Source organism: Myotis daubentonii, chromosome 13 (assembly GCF_963259705.1).
Source record: "Myotis daubentonii chromosome 13, mMyoDau2.1, whole genome shotgun sequence".
NCBI lineage: Eukaryota > Metazoa > Chordata > Mammalia > Chiroptera > Vespertilionidae > Myotis > Myotis daubentonii.
This window is the reverse complement of record NC_081852.1, coordinates 42515543-42543151: the sequence shown is the minus strand read 5'-3', so window position 1 is coordinate 42543151 and position 27609 is coordinate 42515543. Positions and strand designations below refer to the sequence as shown.

The 27609-nt window shown below is 45.7% G+C and overlaps 1 protein-coding gene across 1 annotated transcript; it reads right to left on the bottom strand.

Moving 5' to 3' along the window:
• Positions 1 to 807: 807 nt before the first annotated feature.
• Positions 808 to 25110, bottom strand: DNTT (DNA nucleotidylexotransferase). The gene is made up of 11 exons (XM_059660935.1): positions 24891 to 25110; positions 16290 to 16464; positions 15316 to 15444; positions 13743 to 13913; positions 12371 to 12442; positions 10830 to 10953; positions 7518 to 7650; positions 6384 to 6492; positions 5180 to 5425; positions 2897 to 2980; positions 808 to 1028 (listed from the first exon to the last, which is right to left on the bottom strand). Exons 1-11 carry the CDS (start codon positions 25091 to 25093, stop codon positions 942 to 944), a joined length of 1533 nt encoding a protein of 510 aa, XP_059516918.1. The 5' UTR covers positions 25094 to 25110; the 3' UTR covers positions 808 to 941.
• Positions 25111 to 27609: the final 2499 nt, after the last annotated feature.

The following is a 27609-nucleotide window of genomic DNA, read 5'->3' as shown; positions in this document are numbered from 1 at the left end:
TTTTTCTCCACCTATATTAAAGTATGACATTGGCCCTGGGGTTGGAATTAAGGCTATCCCAGGGGTACTCCTGTGCTGGCACTCTCTCTGCTGGCTGGTGATGGAGATGATCAGTCCTCCACAGGGTGCCGCCCATGATCATGTTGTGATTGCCTTCAAAGGTTCTTCAGTTCACCACCAGAGGGCGCGCTGCCCCCAAAGCCAAAGGCACTGAGGATGTCTGAATTCCACAAACTAGTCACCACCCTAATTGATGAAATTCCGTTATAGAGCAAAAAACGGTGTGGATCCAAATCCTCCCATTACTTCAAGCCTACTAGGATCCCTCCTCCTCTGTGAAGGCTTCCTGGCCTCCTGCCCCACAGTCTGTAATGTCCATCTTCCCCTCCGGGGGGCAGCCCTCTTACTGTTGTGCCGATCAGCCTTCTCTCTGACATTGCCTTCCAGACCTCCTTGCTCCATGATTCCAGGCACGGAATGTCTGGCCAAATGAAACCTGTTTCTCCCCTTGCGATAAGCCTTAAACTCTTTATTCTTTCATTTTGTATTTTTGTTTTACAGTATTTTCTAATAGTTGAGTGAAAAAAAGGGAAGATTCAATCATCTTGTGTCCTATTTTTATTGGAAATAGACAGTATTTCAGCTACACTGTGGGGAAGTGGGCTTTGATGAGGAACCTGGAAAGGAGCCACCAACTACAACACTGTTTCTATGGCAAAATGCATTGTGAATTCTAAGCAACGGTCGTACAAATGGCCTATTAGAGCATAACCCATTACCAGGTGATGCCTTGTCATGTTTCCAAAACTATTTACTGCTGGAAACAATCTGCATTTCAGTGAGACTTAAAAACCCCCAACTTTCCCAAGGCATCGTTAACTATAATATGAAGCGTATTTATTTAACCTGAAACTTTTTTTTTAAAATGTCAACAAAATTTGCTAGGCATTTCTTTCCCATGGATCAATGTAATCCAGTCCCAGGTGTGCAAAAATGTCTTCTTCACTTTCTGCTTCGAGAAATATCCTCTGAAAGCATAACAAGAAATATGGGCATTCAGATATTGTTGTTCAGCATCACAGTGCTAACACAAAGCAAGTGTTACTTGTAAAACTATCTTGACAAAATGAATTATTGCCCAAAACAGAATTCCCTGCTTCTGAGCATTAAAAGTCGTTTTGACTGAATTCTATAATTTTTATATTTTCTCAGGACAAAACATGGCACTTAACAAATTAAGGTAAAATATGACAGCCTCATATATTCAGTTAAAGGCACTTGGTATTTTTCCTGTGGTTCTTATCCACAGTTGTTCATTAAAACCACCTGAAGAAGTTTTAAAAAAATATATTGAAACTTGAGCTCAGTCTAATGAAATCAGAATGTCAGAAGAGTTCTTGCAATCAATCTATTTAAAACCTCTGGGTAATTCTAATGTGCAGCTGGAACTCAGTACTGTTGCTATAGGTAACGAGGAGTGGCAAGAATTGGGTACTCCTATGTGTTGTGTTCTCCTCCTGGCCCTCCACACCCGCCCTTACCCCACCAGCCTTCCACGCTTGTCCCCTTTAAGACCAAACACCACTTCTCCTCCATCCCATAGTGTTGGGTGCACAGGAGACACTCGATTATGTTGAACTATTTATTATATGTCAATTTGCAAGTGTTCCTAAATATGGTTATGTGAATCTGCCTCCACGCACACGCTCAACATCCTGCCAGCATCCATGGCCCTCTCTTCTGACAAGAGCACCTTGATTTTTCTTTGGGAATGCACCACCCCCCACTCTCAGTCCATGAAGATCGGGTGGGACTCATCTCACCTCCAAAAAGGGACACACAATCCAAGTCTGGCCAATCAGAGCCACCGTAACGGATTCAGGATGGGCACGGGGCCCAGGCCTGGCCGGTGAGCATCAGCTCAGGCTCTTGCTGGAACTACTAGGTAAGAGGCTCTTCTCTGTTGAGGTGGCTAAGCTGGAAGGAAGGGACTCATGGGAAAACCCTGCCTAAGAATGAAACCAGCGCTGAGGGAAACCTGTGTGAGCGCCTGGATGCCGCCACACCTGAAGTCAATATTACCCGGTGCTGCAGTATTGAAGCCAAACTCCTCTTCTGTGCCCATGCCGTTTTGGGCTGGGTTCCTGACACTTGTAACGAAGAAAGCTCTAACTAAATACACCTTACTTAGACTATAAACTAGAGGGCAAACACGATTACTTTCAGTTATTTTATGTCTCCTTTCCTCTCAGAGCTTAGTTTAGTGTCCGTGACCACTGTACGAACAGTAGACCTCAGCACTTGTGGACTAACAGTTGAACATTTTTTTAACTCTTTATAACTGATATAGTAATTTATCATTTTGCTGCTGCGTGAGTTTGAATTGTGACATTGCCAGGCTAGCATGCCAAATGAGTAACAAGGCTGCTGAGTGAGCCTAACTGACCACTCGGCAACCTCTCAGGGCAGCTCTGACGCTTCCCTTCTTGCAGTCAACTCTCTTTAATGACCTAAGGGGTCACTCACAATGCTACTGCCTACTGCATTTGAGGAGTGCTTGAGTGGTATTTGTGATCTTTGGTTTTCTTTGGAGTTACTCATCACAAACACCAAGGATATACTAGACTCAATGAATATTCACTGCTGGACTGGTTCTGGGGACCCCATGAGCTCGTCATCTTTGAGCCCAGTGCCCCTGAGGTGCATTCTGGGCCAGGTGGGAGGCTGTGCTCCCATTAGGATCTTCCCAGCTGCTCTCAGCTGTGGTCTGTGGGAGCAGGACACTCTGGGCAAAGGAAGTGGAAACTGGACACTAAAATCAGTTCAGGAAAAGTGCTCAGGGAGCCAGCCTTTCGGAGGAGGGTCAAAGTCGCCCATCTCAGGGAATCAGCTCTACCTTGGTCTTGTCGTACAGAGCATGGTTATCCAGCATCATCTTCCGCTCGTGTGTGGCATAGCGCCGGAGGTCTCTCTCAAATTGCTGGACAAGAGATAAATAAAATAAGTTACTATCAAGTCTAGACTGTCTTCAGTATTATGCATTTAGAGGCATCTATATGCCTAGAATGAAATATCTATCTCAACACTAAACATCCCATGAAATGGAATTAAACTCTGCTAAACATTCTCAAAGCGATTTTCTCCCCCAGCGCAAAGCTCTGCTATGACAGAGCTCTGTGCTCACGTGTTCGCACTAGAATGTAAGCTCTGTGGAAACAGGAACTCAATTTCTTTTGTTCTTAACTATATTCCTCGTCAAATATGCCTGGCACATTGATGTATGGCAAATGTTTGTTGAATGAACAAATGGATATTGTGAGGATTGTGTACAGAATAATATCTGGTTCAGAGTAAATGCTGGCTAAGTAATTGGGGGGGGGGCTGTTGTTTTTGTTTTTTAATTTGGAATATTAGATTTCCAAAAGGGAAGGAGGAATCAGGAGACCCAGGTTCCAGCCTGGATTTTGTCCCTGTCTGGCTGTACATCCCTTGACAAGTCACCCAGCCTCTCTGAATCTTGTTTGCTCAAACAGGGTGGTGGAAGAAGTGCATGAAGAAGGTCCCCTCTGGTTCTAACATCCTCTCATATGAGATTCTGTAAAGCTGATGGTCTGAGCCACCTGCCCCAGAGCAGCATCTCCTGTGATCAGGGGTGGACTCTGAAGTCACAGGGAGCAAAACCTGAAACCTAAACTAGCGGACAGGAATGACTTGGAATAGGAGGACAATCAATGAAATTGTCATTGAAATTAATTTTTCTGAGAAGCGTAAATCTAGAAATACTGTTCTTTCCTGTGGGAATCGGGTGAAAGTAGGGATAGTTGCGCCCTCTAGTGGCGAAGCATGCTTTTTTTATTACAGGAAAGCAGGTTGAAGCTGGGAACTGCCCTGCTAGCCCACCACTTGGGTGTGTGAGAAGACAGATTTTCCAAGCAGGAGGCCTTTATAATGCAGCAGAGGGAAGCCAGGATTGTGGGGAAAGTGGGGTGAAGCAGATTCTGGGTGCTGTAGCTGCTGGTCAGCACAGAGCCTCCTCCCAGCCCTGGGTCACTCTCCTGCGGTCTACCACGCTTAAAATAGTGGCTGCACACACCGAGTGAGGAGAAGTCTGGAGGTGAGGGGATAATGGGGTCACTGAGAGGCTGCCCTGGGCTCCCCAGCTCTGCGTGGTGAGAGGTTCCTGGACTCCTGTGCTAAAATGCCAGGAGCATTTCCCACACACTGCTAGGGATCATGATGATGGCTTTCATTTGGAGAGTATTGATGTTTACTTAACAAATATTTGTCGATCATCTATTATGTGCCAGGTGTGTTCTGGGTCTTTGGAATAATTCCAGCCCCAAAGCACAGACACCTGACATTTAACTCAAGGTTGAGGGCAATGCATTTGTGTCATGGCATTCATCTTCCGTATAAAAACCTCCAAGGACTCATTCCTCTGCGGAACAGCCAGCTGCTTGGGGACACGGGTGAAAAAGTGGGGGGCGGGGGAGGAGGACTTAGTTCAGAGTGTGGAGCACGTGCTAACGAGACTCCAATCAGGGGCTCCATCTCTGTGACTATAAAATGCCCGGAGCGGGGAGCTGCCGCCTGGCCAGCCTGACCAGGTGCGGGGGGTGTGCCAGCTTCATCTCACTGAATCCTGTGAGCCAGGGAGGTAGCTGAGGTCACCGCCCTCACTTTCCTGATGGGAAAACTAAGACTTACAGGACATCGGGAGCCTGTCCTACATCACCCAGCTGCTAGGGGGCGGTGCAGAGACGTGTGACCAGGTGTGGGGAGGCCAAGCCTGTGCTCTTAGCCACCACGCTGCTGGCTCTGCCTCAGTGGCTCTCACACTTCACCTGCATTGGGATCACCTGGGGAGCTTTTTCAACTACGAATTGCTGGGCTCCATCCCCAGAGTTTCGGATTCAGTAGGTCTGGGTGGGGCGGAGAATTTTCATGTCTCACCCGTTCCCAGGTAAGGCTGATGCTGCCGGTTGAGAGACCACACTTTGAGAATAACTTCCAAATCCATCTGTCTCGCTTGACCACGCGCAGGTGGGATGCCGGACGTAGAGCTTCCTGGGCACTGCCCCCTCCTGTCACCCTGCCCCCACGGCCACTGTCCCTGCTCTCGGCCAGGGTCCCGAGGACCCGGGCAGTGCTTACCCGGGAGGACCCGGGCAGTGCTTACCCGGGAGCCGGTCCAGCCCAGCAGAGCGAAGGCCCGGCGCTCGTAGGGGCACATGACCAGGTCCACACGGATGGCCTTCCAGGTTTTTCCTTCCTGCTGGCTGGACTTGCCACCGTCTACTCTCTGATGGTGCAATTTTAAAATCAGGAAGCATTTTTGGAAGTGATCCAAAGCATCCACCTTCCTGCTAGGCAACTTGAACTTTTCAAATGTTGACTCTACAAGGTCATAGTATAAAAGTAATCCCTGCAAACAAATGGAAAGACATAAATCAGGAAGAGTCCCCGATGGACAGGGTCCCCGGTTGTACACCAGGCTCTTTTAATATTTTTATTTATTATTATTTTTAATTTTCATTTTTGTATTGTTTTCAGAGAGAAGAGGAGAGGGAGATGAGAGAGAGAGAGAGAGAGAGAGAGAGAGAGAGAGAGAGAGAGAGAGAGAAACATCAGTGTGAGAGGAACATCCATGGCTGCCTCCTCCACACCCCCTACTGGGCATGTGCCCTGACTGGGAATCAAACCGTGACCTGGTTCATAGGTGGATGCTCAACCACGGAGCCATGCTGGCTGGGTGGCACCAGGTTCTTAAAAAAAAAAAAAAAAGAGTTTCTATTGATTTTTTTAGGGAGAGAGAATAGAAACAGGCATGCCCACTACTGGGGGTGGAGCCTGCAGCCTGACCAGGAACCAGTGATCTCTTGGTTCAAGGGTCCAACTCAACCACACCAGCTGCACTTACACCAGGCTGTTAATGGATGTTCTTAATGGACGCCTTGCGGATTCCAGCAGAACGTGGGTGTGTGTTGTCCTGGCGCTGTGAGCCCACCTGGCCACGCCCAGAGAGGAAGCCAGGGCGGGTGTATTACCCTCCCTCGGCAGCGGAGGAATTTGGCGGTTGGAGAGGCCGAGCCAAGGCCGGTTGACAGCAGAGCTGCCAGAGAATCTACCCCCATTTCTGATCGCAGGCCAGTGCTCAGCAACTCGCCTTCCCCTTTAAGAACAAACCGGCCAGGAACAAAGAAAACACAGGCTGCGTGTATGCGGAACCTCTCATGGCATGGCATGCGGCATTGTACCAGCTGTTGCAAATAATTGGGAATCGATTAGTCATTATATGAGTGTGAGGTAGTGTGCAAAGTGCAATGGCATTAACACAGTGCTTCTTGAGTGCCCAAACATCCACTTCTGACCTTTCTTCTTACCTTCCTTTCCCATAAGTTTATCACTTTAGATAAAAGCTGTTGTTCTTCTTCCTCTGTTGATCCTGGGCTGGTAATTAAGAAATCTACGTCATGCCCAATCTTCTTACCCCTGATTAAATATAACCAGGAGAAAATGGAAGTTAGATTTTTAGCTCTCAGTCTTTAACAGTCTTTGTTTTTATGCCGTATGCTTAAGGTTTGCCACACAAAATGCTCCTGACCTTTGTTTAAACAAAACATCCTTGGTTACACCAACCCACGCCTTGCAAGATAAATTTATGGCACAAAAAATTTAAAAATCATACATGTATATGATCATGTATGTGTAGGTAAAACTGACAAGGAAGATTATTTCTTCTGCACACTCACACGTGCAGTGCACCCTCCTACACCCCCACCCCACACATACAGACAAGCATGGTAACAGTAAACTAAGAACTATATTTGCATAATATAAAATGGGGCTCTTAGGATTATGACATAGATTAAGGGCTCAGCTTGCCAGGACGGCCAACAGCACCATGTAAGATAGCCAAAGAGAGAGTCAGGGGAGCGTGTGAGGGGGAAGGAATCTCTTTCTGAAAATGGAGGCTTTTTCCTGCACACACCTCTGTGGAAAGTTCATTCATTCATTCATTCATTCATTCATTCATTGGCTCAACTAATATTTTTCAATGCTTACTTTGTGTCAGGCACCATGCACTGGTTCTCGCCAAGCACTAAGTTCTAAAATCTTAGTGGGAAAAGCACGAATACAAACAAACTACTTGGCAGCTCTCCAGGAAGCACTGAGAAGGGGTGCCTAGCCGAGCATAGGGAGGAGGGATTCAGGGAAGGCTTTCTGGAAGGGGTGGCATTTGAATTGAATCTTAAAGGATGAGAAGACATCAGCCAGGTGACTTGAGGAAAGCCAGGACAAGCAGAAACCCAGCTGAGCAAAGTCCCAGAGGCAAGGAACAGCCCTGGGTGTGCAGAGAATGACGAGCCAGTTGGGGTGGAACACGAGGTGCGGGAAACGAGGCTGCAGAGAGAGGCTGGGGCCACCGCACCAGAGACCTTTCGTGCGGGTTCAGAAGCCTACGGCGCCCCGGCCGGCGTTAGAGCAGGGGAAGCAAAAGCAGCCCTCGTATTTACCTCCGGAACCCTCCTGTCACGGTGACGAAGGCATCCGGGAGAAATGCCCAGACGGCCTCTTTAACCAGCACGCCCACAGCCTCCGCTTCGGCCTTGGTCACACAGCTGACCAGGTCTTCATAATAGAGGAATCCTGAGAGGCCATTGGACAGGTCAGTGGAGAGAGGGACACGTCTCGTGTGAACTGACCAGCCCTCCAAGGGAAGGGGTTCTGCTCCACGTACAGCTAACGTGGCTACAGGCGTGTTATTTGTCCCCTCGGTTGTGAATTTTTCATGGTAACAATGGCTCTTTGCTTTCTAACTGAGAGGCTCACAATTTCCTAAGAAAGAAACAGTCTTGCATATCCCTGTGGAAACCAAGCGGTTCAAATCCGACTCCCTATTGAAGAGCCAGCCCTCTTGATCAGTAAGCCACACCCTATTATTAAGGAAGACAATGCATAAAGGTTTGGGGTAGGAAGGCTCAGGGTTGGAAGGTGATAGATGAAATAAAGTTAAAGTCAAGAGTAGGAAGAGGTTAGGTGTGCATCTAACGTGCAAAACGTCTTTGGTGGTTGGCTTGTTGCTTCTTTGTCGGACCACCATGAAGAAATGAAAGCTCAGACGGGATTGTTCGGATGAAGAGTTGTTGTAATGACTTGATTACTCCCACAGACCCATAAGGGGGCTGTGAGGCGGAGGGGTAAAGGAGAGGAAAGCCTTACCTCCAAGATGTGAGATGAAGCATTGGAGGAGAGGTGAGCAGAGGTGCGGGGTGGGGGTGGGGGGCTCACAGACCCAGAGGGACAATGAATTGTCCTTCAATACAAGGCTCTGTTCTCTTATCTCGGTCCAAGAGGGAGACCTTTCAACTCTGCTTACGTCTCTCTAACAGTGGGAGGCTCTGATACCTCCAGGGGCAGCCCAATTCCTGATTGCAAAGTCTGTTTCGGGAATTCTTCCTCCCCGGCCCCGCCCCCCCCCCCCCCCCCGCCCCAGTTTTATTGAAGTATAGTTGACAAATAAAAATCTGTGTATATATTTAAGGTTTCCAATGTGATGTTTTGATAATTACCACAGTCGAGCTACTTAGCACACAATGGAAATGGATAAGTAAGTTATGATACCAAGGCAGAAAAATTACTAAGAGGGTAGATCTCATGTTAAGTGCTCTTACCGCAATAAAAATCAACTTAATAAAATTAAATACATAATTTATTAATGTGAAAAAATAAAAAGCAATGTTCCATTAGACTTTTTATACAAAATATTTCATCATGGCTGATATTCAAACTGCAACTCACTTGGTAGCCATAAAATTCCCGTGTGCATTCAGGATGGACACACACTGAAAGTCATGACTGACAACAATTTCTTTAAGGACATGTGCAGATATCAGGAATGAGCTTGGAGAGACTATAATAATTTGTTGACACCTGGGAAAGCAACTTTATTGGCTTTCTTGCTTTTCCTTTTGGTATGGTTGGGGAGGTTAGCTTATTACAAGAAACAATACACTGAGCAATGTTATATTTCAGACAGTGATTGTTCAAGGCCAAATATATATATTTTTATTGATTTCAGAGAGGAAGAGGGAGGGAGGGAGGGAGAGATAGAAATATCAATGATGAGAGAGAATAATTGATTAGCTGCCTCCTGCACACCCTCTACTGGGGATAGAGCTGGAAACCTGGGCACGTGCCCTTGACCAGAATCAAACCCAGAGCCCAGAATTAAATACTGGGTCTTGTCTTCCCCTAGACCAACGGTTCTCAACCTGTGGGCCGCGACCCCTTTGGCGGTTGAACAACCCTTTCACAGGGGTTGCCTAAGACCATCCTGCATATCAGATATTTACATTACGATTCATAACAGTAGCAACATTACAGTTATGAAGTAGCAACGAAAATAATTTTATGGTTGGGTCACAACATGAGGAACTGTATTTAAAGGGCCAGAGGTGGAGAACCACTGCCTTAGACTCTTATTTCCTATATGGCATCTTATAAAGCATATCAGCAATCTCTCTGAGGTTAGCAACTTGATGAGAGATGAGCAGGAGTTTTGTATAGCTATGTTGATGTGAACCACCAAGATTTGATTTGTTTACTTTTCCGTTGCTTGTTTCTTTTCAACACTTAAACATAAGATAGCTATTTTCTTTTATTTCTAGTCTCATCTTATAGAAGATCCTCTTATATTTATTTATTTATTTATTTATTTATTTATTTATTTATTTATTTATTTTTTATAGCAAAGGTGGGAATTTATTGAAGAACAAGTACAGACTCCCACGTGGGGAGGGGGAAAGAGTCCCTTCCCCTCCCCTTACTTTTATATCTTTAAAATGTTGGCAACTTCATCATTCTGTGTAACTCAGAAGCCACAGGGCCCACAATTGTGGATATGATGCCCTTTCAAATTCCAATTAAATTGTATTTCTATTTTAAGTAAACATTTAAAACATGTACAATTATTTATTTATTTATTTTTACCATGCACTGGAATTCCTTCATTTAAAAAAGGTTTAGCAGGAACCTCCATAAATGGAAGTGACCAAGCCACTTCCAGCCTCCAGGAGGCCCACCAGGCTTTCAGGATGCCTGTGTCAGCACAGTCTTCTCTTCCCAGATTAACCAGTCTGGTTGGGTCAACCAGATCAACCATTTCCATTCTATGTCCTGGTGTTCTACAGTTTCTAAAACAGATCTGGTGTTCTACAGTTTCTAAAACAGATCTATATTTGTGGCAGACAACAACTCTAGTTTGTTCAAATATCCTTTACTTGTTAATCCTCCATGTCAACTTATACCCTCAGGCCCAACAGTTTCCTCTCTAACTTTCTACCCTCGACTCCTCACTGGTCGGTGACTCTTACCCAACTGGGACCCAAAGGATAGAAGGATCAGTTCAGTAAGAACCAGATCAACAGAGCAACCTGGTTTGACATCTGGACATAAAGGGATGACAACCACTACATGAAGGGCGTTATTTGCTCTGTGCCAGGCACAACACTAAGGACTTTGCCTGCATTATCTGATTTATTTCCCACTTATGTACCAATGTTATCTCCCTTTTATAGACGAAGTAACTTAAGCTCAGAGACTTTAACACTTATGTAAGATCACACAGCTGGAGATTGCTGGAGCCTGGATCTGGATCCAGGGCTGTCTGATTCCAAAAGTGTTTGCTTTTAACCACAGCAGGAAAAGAGGCCACACAAGCACCTCAGCTCATGGGGATTAGAGTTGAGATACAGCTGACTTAGAGCTCTACCTCCACCTGCCCAGCCCATGGTAACGACGGGAGGTTTTCAGGAGACGTGGTTTACCTGCTTTCTGCATTCGTGTGAACTTCAGGGTTTTGTCCGACCTTATTTTACTCAGGGTCCTGAAACCCATCCGGAACCATTTCTCAGATGTCTTCAGTCCCACCCCGAATACAGAAGTAAAGAGCTGAAAGGGAAGGAGAGGCATGCCTTCAGTTCTAAAATAGTCATAACAACGAATGATACTTTTCAAGGTCAAGGGATTAAGAAAAAGTGTAAGCAAATCTCTCATCCAGTTTCTCCTCAATATGACAAGTAAGTGGGTGATAGTAATTTTTTAGAGAAATTTTTGTTTCAGGGGGGTCCTCTCCTGATAAATGAAGTAGGCACGAGAAGGCAGGTTCTCGCATCTGCATAGGGTTCCCCAGTAATTGGATGACGGCATGGCCTGTGCTGTCCACCTGTGACAACAGCTATCCCTGTCGGCATTTCCCTTTGCCAAGGGTCCCTCACACACACTCATGCTCTGCAGATTTATCCTCACACTTTAAAGAGGGATGCGCATGGAGGTTGTATAAATTCTCCACCATCACACAGCTGGTAAGTGGCAGAGCCCGGGCTGAAACCCGGTCTGTCTGCCCTCCAAGCCTGGGTTCCTGCCCACCACCACCACCTTTTGGGCCTGTGTATCCCTGCTGAACTGAAGGGATTGGCAGAAGTCTCTCAATTCCAAGGTGAGGAGCATTGGGAGGCAATAAAGCCGCTCCAAAGTAGACAAGGATGCAGGAAGGAGCTTGTCAACACAGGTTTGCCCTTTAAGAGCAGGTTTGTTTCTCCCCATGGTTGTCGTGTCCCTGTGGTATTTGTGCACGTGAGTGACAGACTCCTGGAAGGTAAGGTAATTTGTATCTCATCATAGCGTGGCAATAAGCTCCAGCACCTATGCTTATTTAGGCATCCGCTTCCTAGACCATTGGTATGGACTGAATTGCAGCGTCCCCCCCCCCCCCCAAGAAAAATTCTATAATAATACAAGTGTAATATGCTAATTAGACTGGATGTCCTTCCGGATGACCTTCCGGACAAAGCCAGGACTGCAAGCCGGGACTGCAGCCGCGGGATGGAGGCAGCCGCCACAGCTGCGAAGGCCTACTCTTGCACAAATTTCGTGCATTGGGCCTCTAGTATATATTCATACGCCGAAGTCCTACCCTCCAATGTGATGATGGTATTTGGAGATGGGGCCTTTGGGAGGTGATTAGCTTTAGGTGAGGACATGAGGGTAGAGCTATAGTGATGAGATTGGTGCCCTTATAAGAAGAGACACCAGAGAGCTTGTTCTCTCTCTATCTCATGTGAGGGCACACTGAGAAGGAAGCCACCTGCAAGCCAGGGAGAGAGACCTAACCAGAACCCAACCATGCCGGCATTCTGATCTCAGAATTCCAGCCTCAGAACTGTGAGAAAAGAAATATTCGTTAGTTAAGCCACCCAGGCCATGGCATTTTGTTAGGGTAGCCCAGGCTGACTCATACAACCGCCTAGAATAAGTAATAGGATTAACTGAAAAACCATTTTTGAGAAATATGTGTAAAATCACTTACTTTGAAGGACTGATATCGCTCATCATTTAACACAGCTTTAACTTCAGAACTTTCTCCATCTTCAATAATCTCCTGCATAAACATTTGGAAAATATTTTAAATTAGTGATGTTGGACAATCACAGTCTAAGATGCTGAAATCACTCGACTTTTCATAAAATGCACACTTGTTGTGTGGAGGATGCTCCCCTAGCTTATCCAGAGAAAACAAGACAATTCCCTATAATCTTGAAAATCCCAGGTCATATATTTCCAAGTGTCACTTTACAATCCTCAGGAACAAAGGTACAGAATGATTCAGGTCCAAATCTATGGAACACCTAACCAGAATATTCACTGACCAAAGGTGTCTAAATATTTGTGATAATTTTCTTTTCAATGAATATGAACTTGCTGAAACAAAGATTTTTTTTCATCTGAGTGGATTAGGTTCAGACCCATTGAAAAGCCAACACGAAGTTCAAGCCTTTATGATATCTGGCTCAGAGCCACCCATCCTCCTCTAGATAGAATTAGGGTTATTTACCTTGAATAATTGACCTTGCACTTGACTATACTGAAACATACTCCTGTGTGACCGACCTGCCTTGCTGGGAATCCTTCCACATCCTTAAATAAATAGGCACCCACCCCTGGCTCGCTATCTGAAACTTACACACAGAGATGCAGAATCAACTCCACTGCCCGTTACACCCACCACCATCCTGGAGGGTGACATCCCCTGATGGAACCGAGGCCCTTCACCCAGCCTGTGTCTGAAGTCAGACCATCCCCTGCTGTCGACCTTTGAAGTCACTTGAATCTTTCACTGTGATCTGTACTAATAAAAGGGTAACATGCTAATTATACCAGATAGACCGGATGTCTTCTGGACAAAGCCACAGTGGCTGCGAGGGCTGAGGGCTGAGGGCAGGCCGGCAGTGGCAGCAGCAGCAGGATGATGGGGGCAGCGCCTTCCCCTGATCAGCCCAGTCGCCTCCCACAGAGGGGGAGCGGGCCTAAGCCATCAGTAGGACATCCCCTGAGGGCTCCTGGACTGTGAGGGGGGTAGGCTGGGCTGAGGGACCCCACCTCCCAGTGCACAAATTTTCGTGCACCAGGCCTCTAGTTAATAATAATACAGGAGAGTCCTTTTTTTTCACTTAGCTGGCCCCACATAGCTCCAGCTGTCATAATATTGGTTATAGATTCTATCTATCTATCTCTCTATCTCTCTATCTATCTATCATCTATCATCCATCTAATCTATCTAGAGAAAGTAAATAAGTCATGAATATATCTACATAGTTGACAGGAAAATCTATTCTCTCTCTCTCTCTTTCTTCCCACCTACTTACCTATTAGAGGTGTGACAAATCACATTTCACCCTTACCTCTATGATACTCTTCACTTTGTCCCCCAAGCAGGGAATTCCTTCTGTGTCCTTCATACTGGTGATGGTGAATGGCAGTGACTTAAGTACAGAAGCCGCTCTCATGAATGCCAGATAGGAGCCTTCGTTTTCTCTAAACTCACAATTTTCCGCCAGGACCTCAAAGGCATCCTAAAGGATAAAACCAGAGGAGTGAGACACGGTCTTGCTTCCCAGCCCCGTGGCCACCTGCACATGTCTCTTGCTCTCCTTGAAGTATTGGAACCCCGCCTGCCCTTTCCCTGGAGGTCAGGATTGGGTCTTCAGTACCTTTGCACCCCTCTCCTGTTTGATAAGAAGACAGGCCTCAGAGTGTTGTGGAAGGGAAGTTTGAGTTCACTGCCATTAGACATTCAGAAATGATTTAACTGAAGCATGCTCTCATGCTCACTGCATCCTACCAGTCATTACTTGGAGTTACTGATCCTCCCTTCTTTGCTTGCTGACTTTCCCACCGGCCTGAGGCCAGGATTCTGCCTTGATCACTGGGTATCCCCATCTCTTGGCTTGTATATAAAGCACAGTCAGCACTTGACACAGGCTGGCCGAATGACGGGTGTAACCACAGGTGGCACAGGCTCCAGGCCGGGGTCATCTGAGGTGGAGTATGTTTGCACTTCTGGCGGAGGAGGAAGCAGCTGCAGCTGTGTGGCATCGTGCACATGGTGCCCATTTCCTGGTCCTCCTCGCACAGAAGTCTTCTGTTCACCATAGTGCTGCGTGCTTTACCCACCTGACAACTGACTCAACACTGGAGGACAAGCAGTTGTGGGCTTGTTAGGCTCATTTGAACCGCAATTGCCAAACTTCAGGGCTGGATGGGGCTTTAGAGATAATCTAGCTACTTTCTAATTGAATGGAGAAGAAACTGGGGCTCAGAGAGAGGAATTGACTTCCCCGAGCTAGTTAACATCAGAGAAGCGAGAAGCGCTTTCGGTTTCCCAGCACCGGCTGTTAGTGCAGTATGGCTATTTCTATGTAATTTGCTCTTACTTTGTTTTGTACTAATCACCGTATTTGCTTTTTCAGAATATTTGCCTTTGACAAGTGTGGTGCCCAATAATGATGACTCTTAATAAATAGTAATCTACCATCTTTAAAGAGTATAATCCAAAAAGATTTGTCCATTTCCGTGATAGAAGTAGGTCCATTCTTGACAGAAAGAAAACCAGAGATTAGGGTGTATATGTGGTGGTGAGGGTGGGAAAAACTTTCCTAGCTGCCCTGACTGGTTTGGCTCAGTGGATGGAGCGTCAGCCTGCGGACTGAAAGGTCCCAGGTTCAATTCCGGCCAGGGGCATGTGCCTCGGTTGCAGGCACATCTCCAGTGGGGAGTGTGCAGGAGGCAGCTGATATATGTTTCTCTCCCATTGATGTTTCTAACTCTCTATCCCTCTCCCTTCCTCTCTGTAAAAAATCAATAAAATATATTAAAAAAAAAAAACTTTCCTAGCTTTTCAGAATTCACAGTTCGTAGACTCATGGGAAGGACCTGCAGGCCTCACCGGCCCTGGGTGCTGTGAAGCCCCGTTACCGTGAATATGTGGTTACGGTTGTTTAAAGTGGTTCTTCTCTGACACGCGTATGGAGAGATCTTTCTTCCAGCAAGTGGTGGAGTCTCCTGGGGCTCTGGGTTGGGGCCACCCGAATAGTCTCTTCTCACCTAAACAATTGCATGAGCATTCATGTTTAACGACAATCAGGAGTAATAATCATAGACGTGCATGAAGAAAAAATGGGAAGCAGTTTGATGGCAATTATCTCTGGAAAGAGCATAAAATTTTAGGAGAGTCAAATTTTATATTATACAAATCTCTACTATTTGAATTTGTTATAATTAACATGCATTATTTTTCCAATCAGGAAAAAAAAAAAAAAACAACATGAAAAAGGACCATCAGTGAAATACCATTTTCCTTTTCTTTTTTTTATAATTTTTTTCTTTATTGATTAAGGTATTATATGTGTGTCCTTATTCCCCCATTGCCCTCCCCCACCCCACCCCCCCACTCATGCCCTCACCCCCCTGGTGTCTGTGTCCCATTTTCCTTTTCTATGAAAAGGAAACTAACCTTCTTCGTGTGGGTTCTAACATGTTGGTGAAGGATTTTGAATTGAGAGCTTAACTTTCTTAATCTTTTGCTTTATGAATGGCCATAGTAAGAAAAAAAAAAATAGAAACCCTCTACTTGTCTGGCCCCAGAACATCAAGGCTTCAATATTTTGAATTTGTGTGTTACCTCCTCGTAAAAATGGCTACCATTTAGTAAGGTCAGGCTTTGTGTTAAGTGTTTTGCTTGTATGTTATTCTAATCCTCAGACCCATCCTTTGAAGTGGGTGCTATTGTCATCCCCTATTATGGAGGAGGAACCTGAAGCTCAGAAAAGCTAAGTGACTTGCCCAAGGCCACCCGGGGGGTGAGCAGAGAACCCAGGTCTGTTGACTTTGTAGCCCATGTTCCCAACCATCAAGCCAAGGACAGTGGAAATCACAACCAGGACACTTACGACAAGCTGGTGTTGTCCTGTCGTCGCCACTGGCTTTCCTGCGCTCATACATTCTATCAGCCAGGAGACGTCGAGGAGTTCTGGCTGTGAGCTGGCTCTTACCTTCTGCACCTGCAGCCACTCCAGGACATCGGAACCTGAGTTGTTTTCTGCCACAATGTGGGTGACAGAATCACTGCAGAAGGCAAGACAAATCACCAGCTGTGGGGACTTTCAGAATCAGAAGCTCTCCTCTCTCCTCAAGGTCCTCAGAGCATCCCCGCCAAAGGGCAGCAATAGAGATACAATAACACTTCCTAGGTAATGCCATTAGCCCATGTCCCTGCTGCCGCCACATAGAACTAATGTTTTGGTGTTTTATGTCCAATATAATAGGAACTACAATAAGACTGCGAGACAAAGAGAATTGTCTCAGAAAGCCTGAAAGGACAGTTGCCATAGTTACACACCAACATGGAGAAGCCACAGGGAGGCTGCCAGGCTCTCTGAGCCCTGGGCTTTGCCTCAGCCTGGGAAGGAGGAGCCCTGGGGCTCATCTTCCAAATTCACGCCCCTCGCCATCCACTCTTCCCACCCCTGCTCCACCACCACTGTCTCCTCACTGAGGACACAGCCCTGCTCTAGCAGAGACATCAGATGCCTGGGAAAGTCAGGGAAAGGGTGACAAAATAACCTTCAGGCATATACAGAAGAAAAAGGTGAGAGAGAAGTACTCCAGAATATTAGAAAAAATAATAACCACATACACACATGTACTAGTATACAGTTGTCCCTCAGTATCCACAGAGGATTGGTTCCAAGACCCCCATGGATACCAAAATCCTTGGATGCTCTAGTCCCTTACATAAAACGGTATAGTATTTGCATATAACCTATGCACATCCTCTCATGTATTTTAAACCAACTTTGATTACCTATAGCACCTATACAATGTAAGTGCTATGTGAATAGTTAGTATACTGTATTGTTAAGGGATCAACTTCCAGGAATTTTAAAGTTATTTTCCATCTACGGTTGGTTGAATCTGTGGATGGAGAACCAGTATATGCTTACTTGATCCCCCACAAGAGTCTTAGGAGGTGGGCAGTATAATTTTAGATGAGAAAACCGAGGCTCACGGAGGCTACATGAAGCCAGAATTCAAACCCAGGTGTGCATGACTCAAGCAGTCTCTTAACGTTCTACTACTCTGTGGTTAGAGCCCTGGGTGAGGTTTTGTTTGGGTATTTTAATGTATTTTCTGTCATGAACCATCTATCATCATTTTTCTCCTTTGAGAGAAAATATACATGAATGTCATTTTCAAGGACAGAAAGACCTGGGGTGGGGCTGAGGTGTATCTGCCTTGCCCTGGGCTTTCTTCTCACAATAAAAGGTGGCAGGCAGCCTCACAAGGCGGTCCCCAACTTTCCAAAGACCCCAAGGCGCTGCCGAGATGGCTGCTCCTGAAATATCAGTGGATTCAGTTCCTTAAATGCACCCAGTCTCTTAGCCATGACTCACTAATGTGCTGGACTAGGTTTGGGAGGCCCTGAGCCAACCACAGCAGTTATGAGATGGAATCTGTCCCTCAGCTCCCTGCAGGGCAAATGCGCAGGCTCTTCGGCAACTAGTGTTGCACTGAAATGTGCTCCTCATGCTCCTTGGTGCCCAAGGGCAGGGACAGTGTTATGATCTGCCCGGCTACAGTCTGGGTTATAACCAGGCCTGGTGCCCAGCACATGGCCAGATTCATAGTAATGGTCAATAGGTAGACCATTGGTAGAATGAATAAATGAATTGATTAATCAATGGCTCCAAAGGAATATTTCTCCTTTTTTAAAGTTTTTTTTATTGATTTTTAGAGAGAGACGAGAGGGGAGCAGGCGAGAGAGAGAAACATCGATGTGAGAGCAAACCATCAATCTGCATACCCCCACCACCACCACAGCGGTTCTCAACCTGTGGGTCGCGACAGCTTTGGCGGTTGGCTGACCCTTTCACAGGGGTCACCTAAGACCATCCTGCATATCAGATATTTACATTAGGATTCATAACAGTAGCAACATTACAGTTATGAAGTAGCAACGAAAATAATGTTATGGTTGGGTCACAACATGAGGAACTGTATTTAAAGGGCCAGAAGGTTGAGAACCACTGCCCTACCAGGATGGAACTTGAAACCTGGGCATGTGCCCTGACCAGGAATCGAACCAGTGACTTTTCAGTGCATGGGATGACATCCAATCAACTGAGCCACACCGGTCAGGGCAGGAATGTTTCTTAAACTCTAGTGTTTATCCAAGACACACAGAAAACTGGGTGAAAATTCAGATGCCGGGCCCTATTCCCAGAGATTCAGATTCAATAAATCTTACCTAGGGCCCAGGAACATGCATTTTTGACAAACTCCCTCCATGATTCTGACATAGTCAGTCAGCCCTGGTTATCTATTGCTACGTACCAACTGCCCCAAAATGTAATGGCTTAAAAAAGGTAATGATTTCATTATATCTGCAATTTTGTGGGCCAGGAATTCAGGCAGCTTGGCTGGTGATCCTTCTGTTTGGTGTGGTCCCCATGGAGGTGCAACGTTCCAGATGTCAACCTGACACCTTTGCGTGGCCTCTCTCAGGGGCACTCAAACTCCTTGCAGGAGGTTCTGGGATCCAGGAATAGTAGAAGCCACAGGGCCTTTTATGACTCTGCCTCAAAAGTCACATTATGTCACCCTATTGGTCGAAGCAGAGACAAGCCCTCCCAGATGCAAGGAAAGGGGAACAGCCCCTGCCTCTTCATGGGAGCGCCCATGTTTTAACCACCCCCCCACCCCCACCCCCAGCCCAAGAACGCCACTTTGAGAAACACGTCTGTAAAGGAAGATCTTCTTTTAACTGGATGTTGTGCTCAATTACAGCAATGTTTCCCAACACGGCGCGTGTTTCTCTGCAGGTACATCAGATAATTCTAGCAGGCACACCTGAACATTTAAAAGGCATATGTGTTTATTCATGTCTACATTTTAAAATTACACCTACCAGGCATGGTTTAATGGGTTTCATCATTTTTATATTATACCCTAACAGCGATGGCGAACCTTTTGAGCTCGGCGTGTCAGCATTTTGAAAAACCCTAACTTAACTCTGGTGCCGTGTCACATATAGAAATGTTTTGATATTTGCAACCATAGTAAAACAAAGACTTATATTTTTGATATTTATTTTATATATTTAAATGCCATTTAACAAAGAAAAATCAACCAAAAAAATGAGTTCGCGTGTCAGAGGTGTCAGAGGTTCGCCATCACTGCCTTAGGACAATGCTAAATTATGTTTAACAATTCAGTTTAGGAACAATGAAAGGAAACCCATTACGAGTATAAAAACACGTGTGGTAAGAGATATAAGAGCCCCAGTGTGGCACTCAGGTGTCTGGAAAGCCCTGAGTTGTGGAATTAACTCATAAATCTTAGTTCTGAATTTTTTTTCTCTGGTATCTGTATCCTGGCTCTTCCTGTCTTCCTTTTCCTAGTTGGTCCCGCCTCTCAGTATAATTAGAAAAACTCTCCATGAAGAAAGAGACAGCAGCCCTTGTGCCTGGAGACAGACCCCCCAATCTGACGTCCCCATGGGCAGTCATCTGCTTTTATCTTTGTCTTTAAAACGGTTTTCTTTCCCTGGAAAGGTCATTCCTGATCCTTCCCATCTGATGTAGTACTTGTGGTTTTTTTTTAAGCAATGCCTTTAAATAGTAATTTACAGTTAAGCTGAGCTGTTTACAGTTTAAAAACAGCCAATTCCACTTAGCAACTGATCTGTTCCCGAATCCCTGAAACAGGAAAATCGAAGCAGTAAAGACAGGTTTCTATTTCCAGCCCTGATAAACTTAAAACTGAGAGGGTCTTGCCTTAACTTTATGGCCCATCTGAAATGGTATGGTGAGCATTTTCATTAATTTAAATTCCACAAATTTTGAAATACAAAGTAATTTGGACCAGAGCTGGACTAGAGTTTACATAGCATGCTCCTGAATTTATAAAAATAAAGTCTCAATTTGCTGCTTACAAAAGTAATACTGGTGCATTGTAGAAAAAAAATTTAACTACAAAAGTTAATCTTGGAAATCACAAGTTCCTCTGGCTGGTTCCATATTCACCAGATAAATCATTCTTTTGAGCAAGTATTTCCTGAAGCCTGCCATGTCTAAGAAAATTGCCAGAGGTCGGAGAGTGAGGTGTGTATGATGGCCCTGGTGACGCCCTTGCCCTTGGAGTCAAGGAAGCGTAACTGGATGAGATGAGGAGCAAAGACAGTGGGAGGTCATGGATCTCCCATGCTCCAGGGAGAAAGTTCTCTCCATTAAGAGGGCTTCCAGGGGTCGTAGGTCTTAGACATAGAGGGGTGTAGGGAGGAGAGGTTCAAGGTTATGGGGGAAAAGTAAGAAAAAAATATGAAGAAAAATGTGTTTGGACATCGGGCCTGGAAGGGGCCTACAGATGGACTAGTTCAACATCATATTTTCTGGAGCTGGTAGCATCTTTTTCATCTGGTGTTCAGTTTATCTGGCAATGACCTTTAATGTTTTTATTTCAGATACCACAAATTTGAAGTGATAGGACACTGTTAAAGGTAAACAAAGCTGGACACTAGTGAGAGCTGCAAGGATAGATTTTATTTAGTAACTAGAGGCCCGGTGCATGAAATTCATGCACTCGGGGGGTGGGGGAAGGGTCCCTCAGCACAGCCTGCGTCCTCTTGCAGTCTGGGAGCCCTTGGGGGGTGTCCAACTGATGGTTTAGGCCTGCTCCCAGCGGGGGCGGGTTGGAGGGGGCGGGCCTAAGCCATCAGTCGGACATCCTTAGTGCTACCGCAGAGGTGGGAGAGGCTCCCTCCACTGCTGCTGTTCTCGCCAGCTGTGAGCCCCAGCTTCTGGCTGAGCAATGCTCCCCCTGCAGGAGTGCACTGACCACCAGGGAGCAGCTCCTGTGTTGAGCATCTACCCTCTGGTGGTCAGTGCACATCATAGCAACCAGTCATTCTGCTGTTTGGTCAATTTGCATATTAGCCTTTTATTATATAGGCTAACTACTGCAATAGGGAAGAGGGTCCAGCATGAGGGCAGTTCAGCTTCAAAGAAACGAGGCAGGAGACCTTTTAAAGATTGGGGTGTGTTAAGGGAAAGGCACTAAGGGGCACTAGGGGAGTTGGTCCATGTGGCCGGCCACCTGGATTTGCTACTTGGCGCTTATTCAGAGGAAAAACACATTTCTTGAATCATTATGACAGGAGGCATCAGTGTAAGTTAGAGCCTTTGCTTCTCATGGAGAATGAAATTGGGAGTTCTCTTCTGAATGTTTGCCTTTCTAAGAGCTGACTCTCTGGTCATTGAAATGAATGGAAAGTGAAGGAATCAGGGAAGGAAAATTCTAATTGAAGAAGAAGAAGAAGAAGAAGAAGAAGAAGAAGAAGAAGAAGAAGAAGAAGAAGAAGAAGAAGAAGAAGAAGAAGAAGAGGAGGAGGAGGAGGAGGAGGAGGAGGAGGAGGAGGAGGAGGAGGAGGAGGAGGAGGAGGAGGAGGAGGAAGAGGAGGAGGAGAAGGAGGAGGAGGAGGAGGAGGAGGAGGAGTAGAAGGATGAGGAGGAGGAGGAGGAGAAGGATACTAGTATACACTTGGAAACTATATTATGGTCTCTTAATTCTAGATGATAACTAAGTTGGCTACAATCCCAACTCCCCTGTCTCATCATAAACTCCTTGCTGGCAGGGCTCATGTCTTCCTCCAGTTTGCATGTCCAGGACCATACACATACTGTGCAGAGTGGGTATGAACAGAACCCTTTACTTGTGGTGCCACAATGGTATGCCTGCTTTTACTGAAGACAATGCCTTCCAAAGGTAGCCTTGTAGACAAGTTATGGAGGCAGGACGAAAGTGTCATCTGCTGGACTTCTACTGCTTGAACAGTGGAACCCAGCAACTGTTAAACTGCCAGTGACACAACCCTGAAGAGCCATCCTTACAGCCATGGCTCTTCCTTCTTCAACATGGAAGGGTATGTGCACATGTGCTGGGGAATATAACCGCTCCAGACAGTTCAGGGCATGCAGGTGCGCCATTTCTAAGCTGTGCTCAGGCCCAGATGAAGGAAGAATCAGATTTTCCCTCAAATTTAATCCTCCTGGAAGCCAAAGAATGTGCTAGGAACTATGAAGGTTATTGCCTATTTTCAGAACATCCCTTCCCCCCTTTAGCTCCTCCTTCTCAGAATCTTATTTACTAGAAAGGACAGGCATAGCTAGCCTTCACTATTGAGAAGCATCAAAATCAGCTTTTATTTTCATTTTTAAATTAGATGCATATTCTAAACAATTTGGAAAATGGAGAATAAAAGCAGCCATAATTTCTCACTACTGCTCCCTCCTCCCCACCCCCAAATAAGCACTTATAACATTTTGATTTCCTTCCTGTCTTTGTTCTACTTGTTTATATCACTTGACCTAGTTCATATTGTGGAGAAAGAACCCTCTCCTCAGGGTTTTGCTGTAAAGGTCAGTGGATCCAGCTAACTAACAAGAAAACAATCACACTTTATAGTTGCATAACTTTTAATTTATCGAAGCGCATTGGCATCCAGCATCACCTCAGGTGGTGATATCAGACTAAACCATTTATCTGGAAACCAAGGTCAGAGAGCAGAGAGGGTGTCTCGCCTCACATGACATGGCTGGGAAGAGTCAGGACCAGAATTTGAGGTCTCTAGATTTCTTATCTAGAGCTTTCCCCCTGCAATGATGTCTATTGTCCTTTCCAGTGAACGTGTGTGTGTCTCAATTCAGAAATTCCGTTTGCGAGCTAGGACTTCTACTTCCTGTGGTTTATTGTTGTGCCATAGAACACATTTGTATTTAATGTGTCTGCTGGGCTGCCAGCCTGGGAGCTCTGCCACCATCGCACACACAGCAGCAGTTTGCTCACCAGGCACCAGTTTCCTCTGTTGCCCGAGCAGCTGGGCTCGGCCCCTGGCAGCGGGCACCTGGGCACAGCACTGCCTCTAGAGCTCTCTTGCCAGAAGAAACTTGCCTCTGTAATCTGCCCAAGTACCTGTCTCTGCCACCAGGTATGGTTTGTAGCTGTGCCTGTGACCTCACTAGCCAGCCGCTGCTGGAAGTATGGACCGTTCAACAGAGAGCTTTCTATGTAAGTGCTACCTTGACCATCTGGCTCTCACCTCCCTGCCCGGCCCTCGCCAAATTTCTTTACCACAAAAAAGCGGTTCCGTATTTGCTAAGGCTTTTAATTTCTGGGTGGTTCTTTTTTTCCAATTTCTTTTTAAAATATTGCCCCTTCTCTGCCTCTTTGCCTATGTCATCTTTTCCCTCCTCCCCATCCAATATTTTGGGTTAACATCACAAATGAGATAGGGGTAAAGGAGAAAAAAGAGGCAGAGAGGGGCAAAGGAGCCCATATACAGAGAAACCAGAAGGGAGAGAAGCCATAGAAGACTCAGGAATTTCTGTATGAGGCACTTGGATAAAAAATAAAATGTTTCTCTGTGACATGGTGTTTTCAGATGAATAATGGGTCTCATGAAAATTACCACACCTGATTATCAACTTTTTACATATGTCTCTCAAGCAATTTGAAGCTGACATCTCTTCAGCACGAAAGGCCTGCCCGTTTTATTTTTAAACATCAAAGACTATTTTGTAAATGCAAATTTATTTTCACATAGAATTCTTATTGTTTTTCCTGCAGGAAAAAAAAAATCGGTCAGTCTAGTCCTTTGACCATCAAATCCAGCCAGTTGTATTAATCATCATTCTTTATTCACTGCAAGGCCCCTGGTGGTTCTGTTTGGAACTATTTATGTCAAGGTTCTAATACCATTTATTTCTGGATTGTTTGTTTTCTCTTCCATCTATTTGAGACCAGTGAAGAGCCTACATAACAGTGAGGAGAGCAATCAGGCTAATTGCCGGGATGTGACTGGGTTTGTGAGTGAGCCAGTCAAGTAGCCCAATGGTTGCTTCAATTGCCTCGGTTCTCTTGAGCATTTCCATCACCCTCAGCCTCAGAGTTGCCCCTGAATCTTTAATGAGCATCCTTCTCTCTACAAACCCCACTCACCCTGTTCGTTGGAAAAGTAAGATCATTGGGGTGCCTACCTGAGCCAGCTATAGTCACTCAACCCAGCCTGTCACAGACACTGGTCACCTCAGCACAGCCAGATGTTTAGCTCAAGAGCCAGGCAGCCAAAGCATTCTTTTTGCCTCAAAGTAGCTGAAATTTTTTGATTGAACTCGGTGGTGTTTTGTTCAAACTGGTCAAGAATGAGATTGAGTGGCTTCAGCCTTGGTTTTTCAACTAGGTTTCTGTTTATCGTCCTTAGATACCTCATCTCATAAAAGTCAAAGGCAAAAAAAAAAATAGTACCTTATTTTTGGATGCTAATTATTTTCAATATAATTCTATTCAGTCACCACTCATCTCACTTCCCCTAACTGGCTCAGATCTGTTCCTTGGTTTCATCACCTCATCCCTACATGGGAGGAAGCACAGGGTTCCTGGGTTTCAAAGGGGCTGTTCACAAAACTGACTCATAAATGAAATCAGTGGTGTCCTACCTGAGCTCCTGCTCCACCCTGAATCCTTTCCTTCGAGCCAGCTCCATGAGGAAGGCTCTGCGGGTGGTTCCCATTTTCTTCTCCAGAATGAAGAGGACCAAATCTCGGAACTTGACGTCCTGAGGAGGAGAAGCCACCGAGGCACCCATCTGCCTGGGTCTCTTCTTCCGAGGGCCCGAGTGGGCCATTTGCAGTGAGTCCATGGGAAGGCGGCTGCTGCTGCCCCAGCTGTGTCTGAAGGTGGTGTCTGCAGCAGTGAGGAGAGGCTACCCCTCCTTCAGAAGAGCTCTGATGTCATCTCACCAGCAGGCCCTGAAGCCAGGGCAAGGTTCCCGGGCCCTTCCCTGGTGATGTCCTTCCTGCTGAAGACTGATGGGAAATTTCTGTCTCGTTGTCCAAGGTGGAGATCATAACAGAAACAGGAAATCAATGTTTGCTTTCCTATGCTAATCTCCTCAGATGTTATGAGAAGGGTAGGGAAGCATCATTTTCCCATTTTATTTATTTATTTGTTTGTTTGTTTATGTGTCGAGGCCCCTCTAGTCTTTACTTTTTATTTCTTTTAACCTCCCAACTTGCTTGCATTCTCTTCCTTTCGTAGACAATCATTGCAATACATGGGATTTCTAGAATTCACATGGCTGTTATAATACATTGTATGTGGCTGTTTGGAGTTTACATAAATGGCAGTGTTATATTTCTCATTCTGCTAATCACTTATTTCACTCAAAACTATGTTTTCGGCCAGGCTGGTGTGGCTCAGTGGATTGAGCGTCGACCCATGCACCAAGAGGTCACCAGTTCAATGACCAGTCAGGGCACGTGCCAGGGTTGCAGACTCGATCCCCAGTAGGGGATGTGCAGGACACAGCTGATTGGTGTTCTTCTCACATTGATGTTTCTATCTCCCTCTCCCTCTCCCCTTCTCCCTGTCTCTCTGAAATCAATAAACACATGTTAAAAACAAACAAACTATGTTTTCAGATCCATCCATGTTATTCTGTGTTCTAATCTATTGCTTATAATTGCTCCATAGTATTTCATGGTGGGCATTTTAGCTATGTTGATACATTTTATAAGTGGGGGGGAAAACAAGATTCAGACAAGTTGCTCAAGATCACAGAATAAGTGGCAGAACCAGATTTTGAATTAGGTCTTCAGACTCCACATGGTATCTGTCACAGCTTTTTCAGTGGCCTACAAGGTTGTCTGGTGAATAGCCTATTATAGGCCTCAAAAACAGATCTTTTGGGATGAAATGGGCTGATCTTTTGATGATAATTACTGCCACAAAGAGATGTTTTCATAACTTCATGTGCAAATGAAATTAGTGTCTTTCATTGATACACTTGATAGATCTCATTTCCTGAGCATCTCTGTGTGGCAAAGGCAAGTACCCACAAACCTCAGCCGACTGAATCCACACAACCCCGGTCGGGTTGGTACTAACATTCCCATTGGGCTAAACAACCTGCTCAAAGTCACAGAGCTGGTAAATGGTCTCAAGCAGGAAATGTTACAGAAGGGATTCAAATACCGTATCTCATAAGGACTTTTAATGTAGCTCCGTGGTTCCAGGATGCTATGACTGCTTGCTAACGATCAGAACCTGGGGATGAGCCCATTCTGGCCCTCACTGTTCGTTGGGCCTTTGGTGATTGGAATTCTGGAAGCTTCATGGGAGAACAGTCTTAACTACCAAGTGGCCCTGCATCATGGAGCAAGCAATAGACTCTGGCAAGAGCTGGGGTTGTTGTGTTCATCCCCACGGTATGGCCAGAGGGAGAACTGGCAAACGGGATGGAGACCTGGCACAGAGATATGACCAAGAGCTCGGGCTCTGACATCTGGCTGTGGGTACAGATCTCACCTCCTTTGCTTGCTGAGCTGAGTGCTAGGCCCAGAGTATGCCCTTTAAATTAATATCAGTTGGTGGTAATTTGGTATTTTGTCCCTAAAGAAGTCCCAGTTTGGTCTGAAATCAGATCTCTATGTATCATAACATTATAAATCATCACAATGTTATACCAGCCATTGTCTTATTTAATTTGCTTTGAATCACTGCTATTGAAAATATTACCCACAAAAATTTAAAATGTGATGATGCCTGTCTGTGGTTCATAGGCTATTTATTGTCTCTTAGCTCCAACTCTACCTTTCTCCTAGGCCCTGCCAGTAGGGGGCACTAGAGGGAGACTGCAAGGCTGGAGAGAGGAGGACTTGATCGCCTTGGTTTGCTTGATGGTACTGTCAGGGTCTTTTCAGTTCATGGTTCATTACTCTGACAGCAGCAGCTGGTTCCATACTCCAGCTTTTTATTTATTATTTTTACCTCCCTAGCCGGTTTTGCTCAGTGGATAGAGCATCAGCTGCAGACTTAATGGTCCCGGGGTTTGATTCCGGTCAAGGGCACATGCCTGGGTTGTGGGCTTGATCCTCAGTGGGGGGCGTGCAGGAGGAGGCAGCCGATCAATGATTCTCTCTCATCATTGATGTTTCTATCTCTCTCTCCCTTTCTCTCTGAAATCAATAAAAACATATTAGAAAAAAAAGAAAAGATAGGATGAACATATCTGCCTGGCCCACTGTGGGCCCAGATTCTGCCCTCTCCTTCACCCTGCAGTCCCACGTGCTGCCAGACACATCCCGAGCTCCTGACTTGGGTGGAGGTTGACAGCCACGAGGAAACCGAGAGCACACCTGGTCGCTGGCCGCTCAT